This window comes from Myotis lucifugus, unplaced genomic scaffold, assembly GCF_000147115.1.
Source record: "Myotis lucifugus unplaced genomic scaffold, Myoluc2.0 scaffold_41, whole genome shotgun sequence".
Lineage (NCBI taxonomy): Eukaryota > Metazoa > Chordata > Mammalia > Chiroptera > Vespertilionidae > Myotis > Myotis lucifugus.
This window is the reverse complement of record NW_005871089.1, coordinates 4,238,535-4,249,171: the sequence shown is the minus strand read 5'-3', so window position 1 is coordinate 4,249,171 and position 10,637 is coordinate 4,238,535. Positions and strand designations below refer to the sequence as shown.

General features: G+C 48.4%; 1 protein-coding gene across 1 annotated transcript in view; it reads left to right on the top strand.

Moving 5' to 3' along the window:
* HCN4 (hyperpolarization activated cyclic nucleotide gated potassium channel 4) overlaps positions 1–10,637 on the top strand; it is a 48,115-nt gene that overhangs the window by 21,817 nt on the left and 15,661 nt on the right. Inside the window, exon 3 of the mRNA XM_023753170.1 lies at positions 7,054–7,477. Within this exon, the coding sequence (XP_023608938.1) occupies positions 7,054–7,477 (424 nt within the window). The remainder of the gene's footprint in view (positions 1–7,053; positions 7,478–10,637) is intronic.

Sequence of the window (10,637 nt, the reverse complement as noted above, 5' to 3'; positions counted from 1 at the left end):
GGGAGAGTGATAACTGAGATTCATTTAAGGGAAGAAGCAGAGGGGTCAGTGAATGAGGAAGTTGAGGATGCAGTCCATGGACGATAGTGCAGGAGATGGGTTTGGGAGGAAGAAGAGGAGTAGAAAGAAGCATAGCGTTTGGGAGAGAGAAAATACTTCTGGTTCGATTTATATTTCTGTAGAGTGGTTAGAGGTGAGACTCTGGAGTCGGGCTGTTTGGGTTTGAGTTCTTGATCCATCATATATAGAAAATGTCTCAATTTCCTATGCCTTAGTCTTCTCATCTGTAAAGCAGGCATAATCATAGTATCTACCTCATAGAGGTTTTTTGAGCATTAAATGAGATAATCCATGTAAGGGACTCAGATTAGTGCATGGCAAATAATAAGTGCCCAACAAGTGTTGAACTATCCTCCTTCATTCTCATCATCTCCATGATTACCTTGGGTAGTTCCCTGTGTGGGGCCTGGAAAAGCAAGGGATAGATCAGAAATGGAGAAGAAATATCCCAGCTCCAATTTCTTTTTGTGATACAAAGGCTCCTGGATCCTTAGGTTCTATGATTTTGGGGAGGCTGGAAGGAGAGTTAGGTGGTACCTGGTGAAAGGGACAGGGTGTGACAACTGCTAACATAGACACAGCACAGCTAGGCAAATTGTGGAGGAGGAGGCAATTGATCTGGGCTTTGGAGGAGGGAAGTGACCTCAAAAGATGGGGCTCCAGAGGGATGGAATGGTTCTCAGGAAGAACCAGGATAGAGATAGGGCCAGGGATCAAGTGTCCAGCTGGCTACTATGAAGGGAGCAGGAGGGAGAAGAGGGAAGGGGGTCAGGGGATGCCAGACCAAGGAGCTCAAACTATTTTCTGTAGTTATTAAGATTCCACCAAAAGATTTCAAGCAGGAGTGACATGATCATATCACTTGCTGATTAGAAAGGTAACCCAGAGAGCATGTGAGGTGGAGGAAAATGGGGACGGGAACCAGGTGGGCAAGGGAAAGGGTCTGGGTGAGGAGTGGTGAGGAACTGATCTAGGATAGGGCAGCTATAGGGGACAGGTTCAGTACTCTTCATAGAAGACGCCAGACAGGACTTGGTCACAGCTTGGTGGGCTTTCAGAGGTAGGTGGGAGAAAAGAGTAAGCAGCTGAGGATGATTTGAGATCTAGAGCCTAGGTGACTGAAATATTCTGCCATTCAGCTTTGGGGAGGGAAGGCTGAGTTCAGCCTTGGACTTGGTCCTCCAGGTGGCAGGTGGGAATGCAGGTCTGGTGCTAGGAGTGGTGTCTGAGTGGGAACCATTTGCATAGAGGAAGGGGGTAAAAGAAGGACCCTGCATGTGCCACTGACCTGGGAGAAAGCATGGAGACCCTGGCCTGCAGCCAGCACTGCAGGGACACAGGCCCTGGAGCCTGCAGCAGTCTAGAAGATCCAAAGCCAGATCTCAGGCTGTGCAGAGGCTCACTTGGTGAGAGTTTGGAGAGTCTTAGAAGAGGTAGCTCTTCAGCTGACAAAAGACATTTTCTCCCAGCTGACAGGATTCCCAGTGGATATCATTTGTGTCAAAATGAATGCAAATGGATGTGCAAGAAAATATGCATGTGTGACAATGGATGCGTGTATGAGGGCAAAAATTCACAGGAGTGCATATGAACAAAAATGTAATCCTGGGTGTGCTTGTGCATGTGTGTATAGATTGGGGCACAAGTAGGTTTACAGTGGTTTGCCTGGAAAATAAGAATAATTAATACAATTAATTAAAACTAATAAATAATAATATAAAAATAAACTCTGTATAAACCTACTTGTCTGCCACCCTATATGCATATGTGCAGCTATGTAGACATGTGTATGTGCATGCATGTGTGCGTGTGAGCATATGTGCTCAAAGGCAAGCATGGGCATGTGGGGACAAGAGGAGGCTGACAGAGTTCATCCTGTTCTGGGACCTCCACTTCTAATCCCATCCAGGGAAACCTCCAGGAAGGAGAGGGTCTTTGGTCCTCTTATCTTCTCTTCCCTCAGCTGCCTTGAGGCCATGCCCTTCCTCTGAGACCAAACCATGAAATGCTCCAGGTGTCAGTGTAGAAAGCTATCTGGCTTTTTGTGGTCCCTCCTTCCTTCTGCACATGGGACCTGTTCCTCCAAAGCTGGCCTATAGGCCACGTCCTCCTGCTGAGAGGCCAGCTGCTTGCCTGGGTGGACCTGTTGGCCCAGGTAGGAAGTAAGGTACAGGTTTGAGGGAAGATGGGCCTGGGACCCTGGGACTGAACCTGGGACAGGGCCTCTTTCTGGCCAAGACTTCCTACCAGCTTAGAGAACACTACAATAGGAGAGGGTCATCTGGCTTTGGAGAGATCAAGGCCTCTCAGACGTGTGCCAACTCCAGCATGTTTGAGAGTGGTTGTCCACTGCTTCCCTGCCAGAGTCCAACACCCACCATCATGGATGCATTCCCTGGAGTGTGGGATTTATTCATGAATGGTTTTAGGGGCAGTGTGGTGCTAGGGGAGCATGGGCATCTGGCTCGAGGCTTTGAAAATATTATCGTTCATCCTTTGTGGACCTTAGTTTTCCTTTCTACAGGACCTTAGTTTTCTCTTCCCTTAGTTTTGCGGAGGATGCCAGTGAGGAAGCTCTTGCCAAACTTCCCCTGGCTAGACCAGCACAGTGGGGCTGGCAGGCGGGCCGGGAGCTGTCCGTGGTTCTGAATATCATTTTTGCTCTGGCTAGGGCGGCTCTGCTTTAAGACTGCAACTGGGCCTTACTGATTGCTGATGACAGATTCTTTTAGTGCTTGAAAGGTGTGCTACTTGCCCTAGACAGTTTGGCTCAGTGGATAGAGTGTCAGCCTTCAGACTGAAGGGTCCCAGGTTCGATTCCCGTCAAGGGCACTTACCTTGGTTGCAGGCTGGGCACATGTGGGAGGCAACGAATTGATGTGTCTCTCTCACATCAAAGTTTCTCTCTGTCTCTCCCCTCCCTTCCACTCTCTCTAAAAATCAATGGAAAATTTCTTCAGGTAAAAAAGAAAGGTGTGCTACCTTGCCCACCCTGGGAAGTACCTCATAAGGCTCCAGCATCAGGAGGATGGATCCTCTTGCAACTTCTTTGCAACTCTCTCTTCTCCATTGTCTCTAGAGCAGGGACAGCAGGGGCAGGGCCAGCAGGGTGGCCACCTCTCCAGTATGATGCCAAGGTGTGAGAAAGGCTTGTCTGCCTTCCTGAATCCCACTGAGGTTGCTAAAATCCCAAGAGGTCAGACTCTGGAGTCCCACAGACCTCTCTGCTCCTCATTAGTTGTGTTGTCTGGGAAGATGACTACTTCTCTCTGAACTTCAGTGTCATCATCTGTAAAATACAGATAAAGCAGCCACCTTCATGCTGTTGTGAGGTTTCAGTGAAGTAATGCATGGAAAGCCCAAAGAAAGCACTCAATAAGTGTGAAGTGTTTGGGGATCTTCAGGAATATAGGCTTTCCAGTCACCAAGGAGTCCCTACTGGAAATCCCCAGGGACATTAAGGCATCACTTAAGATGCCTCTGGTCACTAGGATTGGAGAAAAAGAGGTGCCAGGAAGCGGAGGATGCCAGTGGGGAAGCTGTTGCCAAACTTCCCCTGGCTAGACCAGCACAGTGGGGCTGGCAGACAGGCTGGGAGCTGTCTGTGGTTCTGAATATCATTTTTGCTCTGGCTAGGCTCTGCTTTCAGAAATCTGTGCCACCATCCAACAAAGAGTAAGGAAGGTTCGTCTGTGAGGCCAAAGGCAGCTCCCAAAGTCCCACTTCGCACCTTCTCCAGAAGCACTTTCTGGCCTTACCCTTCTTGGGCACCAGGAGCCCACCTTTTCAGATGCCTGGGCTGCTGCCGGGATGGTTTCTTACATCATGGTTTTCTATCTAAGCCTTGTCCTCTGACTGGACCATGAGCTCCCTGAGATCAGGGCATCTGTCTACCAAGGTGAATAAGTGCTGTCGTCTTATTGTTAAGGGAATATTATAATCAGTGGCATCCACTGCTGACTCTTATAGGACCTTTGAGTCACCCTCCACCCCTACCCCCAGGAGATGCTTTGCTATGGCTTTTCCCTAGAAGACTAAATCTTTCTCCTCCCTCACCTCTTTTCTCTGATTTTTTTTACTTTTGAATTACTTATTTACTCATTTAATAATATATTTATGCACAGGTCAGAGCATATTACAAACATTAATTTTTATAATGATTCTGCCAGTAAGGTACTGTTATACCCATTCAGCAGATGAGGAAACTAAGGCATTGAGAGATTAAGTGACTTGCTAGTAAATGATGGAACCAGAAATCAAACCCAAGTTAGCTGGCTCTGAGAGCCTGTGCTTCTTTTCCCCACCACATTACACTGCCTTTTGCGTAGCCCTGAGATGCTCCAGCACAGTGGTTTGTGGGGAGAAGTGCTCCAGTATTCCACCCCAGCCCAGATCAGGCACCAGAAATATCCCTTAGCATCTGGAAACTCACAATTGAGACAATTAGTCAGAATGCAAGGAAATGGGTGTTTTGTGTCATTTAATTTAATTTTATGAAGACCACTAAATGCAAACATTTTTTGTTGATTACTGCCTCAAATTTGGTCTGTAATTGAGAGAACTAGAGCTGGGAGAGTGTAGAAACCCACTGGAATGGCAGGCCTGACCGAGTCAGCATTTGCAGCCGCTTGTGCCTGCTCTGTTAATTTTAGAAACTCTTCCAGCCTGGGTGTATTATTAGCTTTATGTACAGAGGACCACAGGAACCTCAGTGCTTCTCTGAGCCACAGTATTTTTTGTTTGTTTTGCTGTGTTTTTCCCAAGAGATTAAATGAAAAGGGGTGATGGCCATGTGTATGCAGGAGTGTTTACACACTGTGTAAATGGGGATACATGTGTGTAGCATTTAATAAGTGTCTGCAGCTGTCTTTGGATGATGTGCATGAGGCTGGGTAGAGAGTGTATACAGCTAAGAACACCACTTAGACACTGAAACCATTCTCCTAGGGCCCCTGAGTCATTAGCAGGGTGTGCTGTGTTCTGTGTCCTGGTGTGATGGCTGGGGTAGGCTCTCAGGTCTTAGGTTGGGTTCTCCCAGATGGCATAGGCAGGTCGGGCTAGAAAAAGGCTGGTGGGTTTTGGGGCAGAGAAGGAGCTGAAGTTGACCTCTTGCCATTAGTCTTAGAATGAGAAGGACTAGCCGAGTGAGTCTCTGACTAGAGGTCCTATCTTGAGACCCTGAAGGGCTTGGCTTTCAAAGGAGCTGTCAGAGGCGGTCTCTCCGGAAGCTGCCCTTCCCTGAGCTGTGAGATGTAGGACAGCTGTCTGCCCACCTTCTGTGAAGCAGGCCTTGCCCTCTCCTTGACTCATATCACCGTTTTGCATCTGGTAAAGGAAACAGTTTGCTGTGAAGTAATTTTTTTTCAAACCTAGAACTCTTCATGCAGGGTTGTGGTGGAATCCTCTGAAGACTTGGGGAAAGCTTGCGTGCTTGTCTCTCACATCCTCCTGGCTTCCTTGCAGTAGAAGATTAAATTTTTTAAAATATATTTTCATTGATTCCAGAGAGGAAGGGAGAGGGAAAGATAAAAAGATCAATGATGAGAGAGAATCATTGATCAGCTGCCTCCTGCACACCCCCTACTGGGGATTGAGTCTGCAATCCGGGCATGTACCCTTGACGGGAATTGAACCTGGGACCCTTCAGTCCACAGGCTGACACTCTATCCACTGAGCTAGCCACCCCCCGCTCCCAGGTCTTCACTACCCTATCCTATTGCCTGTGTCCATGGGCTATGCATATAAGTATATAAGTTCTTTGGTACCTCTTCTCGTTCCCCCAACCCCACATCGAGGTATGTGCTCTTATTTCTTTATTAATTAATTAATAAAGATTAATATCTTTATCTGTTATTGTGTAACTGCCTAAATTAGTAACAGAAGAAAACAGCCCTGCAGTGCAAGTGTTTTGTCTTAAGGCCAGTCCTGGGTGGCTGGTACTTGGGCCGGGTCCCAGGATGATTGGTCATACCTTCTAGACCAGCGGTCACCAGCCGGTGGTCCGCGGATCACTGGTGGTCCGTGAGGTCCGAAAGGTTGGCGACCGCTGCCCAGTCAGTGCCTGTCTGTGCTGTCTGCACACTCCAGAGGGGCCCCTGCCGGGCCAGGTGGGAGGCCTGAGAGTGGCTCTTACCTCCTCACATTGCTTAACCTCTCAGAGGCTTTGCCTCCCTCTCTCAGGAAGCACTTAGAGTTGCTTTGAGGGCTTATCAGAAATGATGCCAGTAAGCCTCGTCTGGTCTCACTCCATTGCATTGAGTGGTAACTCATTGGTATCTGAAATTGCCCCATTAACACTTCCTGTTTTTGAAGATATAACTATCCTCCCCAATCCCATGTTAGAATGAAAACATCTGATGGCCTGGCATTTTCTGATGCTACGATACAGGTTAAAGGGTGCTCCCAGAGCCAGATCAGAATTTTAGAACTGAGTGTTGAGGCTCTACCCCTCACTGCACATTGGGGAAACTGAGGCCCAGAGCAGGGAGGGCATGTGCCTGATGTCACACAGCATCGGTGACAAAGCTGGGACTGGAGCCTGGGCCTTCCCTGCTCTCTGGTCACGGTCTGGGGCATGTTTGTCTGCTAGCCTGTCTCAGCGTCAACTGCCCCTCAGGGAGGATGGAGCAGCCTGGCCTGAGCTCAGGGTAGTTCTGGGTGAATTGTTCCTACCACTAAAACAGCCCTGCACTTCGCTCTGATACTGTTGTTTGCTTTGCTTTTCAGCCTCTTACTGGGGGAAGGGGATGCAGGTAGGAGGCCTGTCGTCAGGGAGCTCCTGGAGGGGCAGTCAGAAGGTATCTTTAGTGAAAGAGGAGCCTCTTTCCCTGCCAGAGTCCACGTCTTGCCCTGGCTCCCATAGTCTACCTCCCGCAGTGCCGTAGAACCTCCCAAGACTTCTCTCCTATACTTGCTCTCCCTCAGAATTTCTCTCTCAGTGTGTGACTCATTCTCTTCCTCCTTCTGGCAACTGACCCCTTTGTCTCTGGGCAGATTCTACTGGGACCTGACCATGTTGCTGCTGATGGTGGGGAACCTGATCATCATCCCTGTGGGCATCACCTTCTTCAAGGATGAGAACACCACACCCTGGATTGTCTTCAATGTGGTGTCAGACACATTCTTCCTCATCGACTTGGTCCTCAACTTCCGCACAGGTATTGTGGTGGAAGACAACACAGAGATCATCCTGGACCCACAGCGGATTAAGATGAAGTACCTCAAAAGCTGGTTTGTGGTGGATTTCATCTCCTCCATCCCTGTGGACTACATCTTCCTCATTGTGGAGACACGCATCGACTCAGAGGTCTACAAGACAGCCCGGGCCCTGCGCATCGTCCGCTTTACCAAGATCCTCAGCCTCCTGCGCCTTCTGCGTCTCTCCCGCCTCATTAGATACATTCACCAGTGGGAAGAGGTGAGTTCTCAGACTCAGATCTCTTGAGGGAAGGGTGTTTTCCCCCAGGGGGGACTGAGGGGCCAGAAGGTAATCTCAAGATAGTTGGATGTGGGCTGTCAGATTATAGCAGACACACCTGCTGCAGGGGGACAAATACTAGTAATTTCTTGAATATCGTGTGCTAGATACTGGGCAAATCACTTTATAGGCAGTATCCCATTTAAGTCTTTAACATCCATAGAGGGTACCATATAGGTACACGCAGGTACCATGTTTTAATGAGGAAACTGAGAGACAGAAAGATTAAGGGATTTATTAAGGTTACAGAATCAGTAACTAGTGAACCTAGACTCCAGAGCATGCACTGGTAACCACTGCACTATATTGTAAAGGTTTCAAACTCATAATCCTATAGGGGCCAGACAGGGAATGTGAATGGTGAAACAGGCGAGTTGGAAGGCATTAGGGAATGTAGTACACTGGGGAAAACTGGAGAATGTCTTCTGTCTAGCTCTAGCCACTTGTTGCCAAGTGAGAATGGCCTTGGGTTGCTAGATCTACAGATTTATCATGAGAAGCAGGAATCTGGATTTTTGTGCAGATTTTGTTGGCAACTATTTTAGGTTGGGTCCTTCTGGAGCAGACCCTGAGATAAGGATTTGCATGAAAGTGATTTTTTAGGGGGAAGTGTTTCCAGGAAGATATAGTAAGGGATTGGGGAAGAGAGAAAGGGAAAGGAAGGAAGGAAGCTAAGCAAGGGTACATACCATGGAGGGTTACATGGGGACCTTTTAGGATAGTGTATACCATGCCTCAGATGTGTTAGAATTTTGTTGTTGTTATTAATCCTCACCCAAGAATATTTGTTTCATTGGTTTTGTTATTGTTAATCCTCACCCAAGGATATTTTTCCATTGACTTTTAGAGAGAGTGGAAGGGAGGGGGAGAGAGAGAAACATCGATGTGAGAGAGACACATTGATTGGTTGCCTCCTGCATGTGCCCCAACCAAGGCTGGGGATCGAGCCTGCAATCAAGGTACATGCCCTTGATGAGAATTGAACCTGGGACCCTTTAGTCTGTGGGCTGACACTCTACCCATTGAGCAAAACCATTGATTTTTTTTTTTAGAGAAAGTGGAAGGGGGAGGGAGGGAGGGAGGGAGGGAGGGAGAGAGAAAGAGAGCGAGAGAGAGGTGAGAGGCATATCTATCAACTGCCTCCCTGTATGTGCCCTGACCAGGAATGTCAGGGGCTGGGGATCGAACCTGCAACCCAAGCCCGTGCCTTTGATTTGGGAATCAAACCCACAACCCTTCAGTTGTGCAGGCCCAACGCTCTAACCATGGAGAAACACCAGCCAGGGCAGAGGTGTTAGAATTTTTTATATCCCCTTACCTGCCAACCATTGGTTCAGAGGCCTTCCCACCCTCAGTGCTAGCAGCAGGCAAAGTAGTTTCCAGCAGCCTGGCTCTAAAGCAGGAGCGGGGACCGTCCGGCCCGTGGGCTGTATAAGGACCGCAAAATCAATTGATCTGACCCTGCCAAGGCATTAGTGGTGAGTTAATTAAATGTTTGACTAATTAAATATAGCAGGCTACTTTTTTTAAGCAGGCTAATGTTTAAGTTGATAATTTTGTATGGCCTGGGAATGATGTTATAAATATCCAAATGGTCCTTGGCAGAAAAAATGGTTCCCCATCCCTGCTCTAGAGAATGAAAGCACCAGGAATCTAGAGTTGTGTATGCACAAAAAATGTGTAAAGGATCCTTAGGCCTCAGGGTGGAGCACAGACTACAGAAACTAAATAATAAATCGTAAGAAAAAACGGGTAAGCCAACACCATTCTGAACAAAATTGACTACTCTATGAGCTGAATGCAGTTGTCTGGGATGGAGGAAAGAGAGGGGACTACCAGCTGGGGTTTGAAATAACAGATGACCTTGCCAGGTGCTTCGGTCTGTGTCTGCCACCACCCAAGTTGCATCTCTTGGCAGCAGCGGCAGGCAGGCCAGCCTGGAGGTACTGGGGTTGGGGAGAAGTGCTTTTTGGGACATCCCACTTTGGGGTCCTAAAGCTTCTGCAGACATGCGTTTTCTGCCTCAGCTCACTGCTGCTGTTGCTCTCCTGTTCTCCAGGACTCTGCTCGACTAGGATATTTCCCAGGTACAGGATATGAAGTTCCCAGGCACAGGACAGGAAGCAATTACCCCAGCCAGGAGCACCCATGCTGATGGTTGGGCACTGGCAGATTGAAGTCAGAGGTGTCATGAGCACCTGTGCCACAGAAGTGCCTACACCAGTCTATCGGAATCACTCCATGCAGAAATTCTCTTTTGCTTCGAAAATTGCATTCTTTCTACTGACAGAGAAGCGGCAATGACTTGCCCACGGTCATGCAGCAGATGCCTGGCAGAGCTAGATGAGAACCCACTTAGTGTTTTTGGTTCCCAGCAATATGCAGTCCCTGCCTGGTGCAGTGCAATGCTTGAGGGCTTTGGAACTAGAATGACACAGTGGAGACTTGAGTTAAAATGTTGGCTCCCCACCGCCTACCTGTGTGACCTTGGGGCCATCTTGCCTCTTTGACCTCAGTCTCCTTATCGGCGAAGTGGGGTATAACGAATAGATTCCTCTTGGATTATTGGGAGAACGAAGCAGAATGAGGTTAGTCATAACCCTTTATGTGAAGCCTGGTGCCAAGAATCATTTAATAAAGGCTCTCGCCCTGGCTGGTTAGGTCATTTGGTTGGAGCTCTAAACTGGACATCACTACCCAGTCTCGTGGGCAGGAAGGGAGATCCCTGGAGACCAGATGGATGGCTCCCGACCCCTCCACACAGCACCCTTATTTTGCCTACCAGCTGGGGAGTAAATTGCTTTGCGTGGTTTCTGCCAGGCACACTGCCCAGCCAAGAACTACCACTAGACCCCTTGGATTGGATTGGGGTTTCCAAGCTAGCCCCAGGAACCCTATATCCAATCCTTAATGGCCTGCTCCAGTCCCTGGGTTTCTCTTAGTCTCAGCTTGGCTGGAAGCAGTAGTAGGGTAACCTTTGAGGCCCCCACTTTGCATGAGACCTGGGGAGGGAGGTATTTTAATAGGGTAATAGGGAAACCCTGCCTATCTCTCACTCCTATGTGAATCTCTTTTCTTCTTTGACCTCAGTTTCCCAACT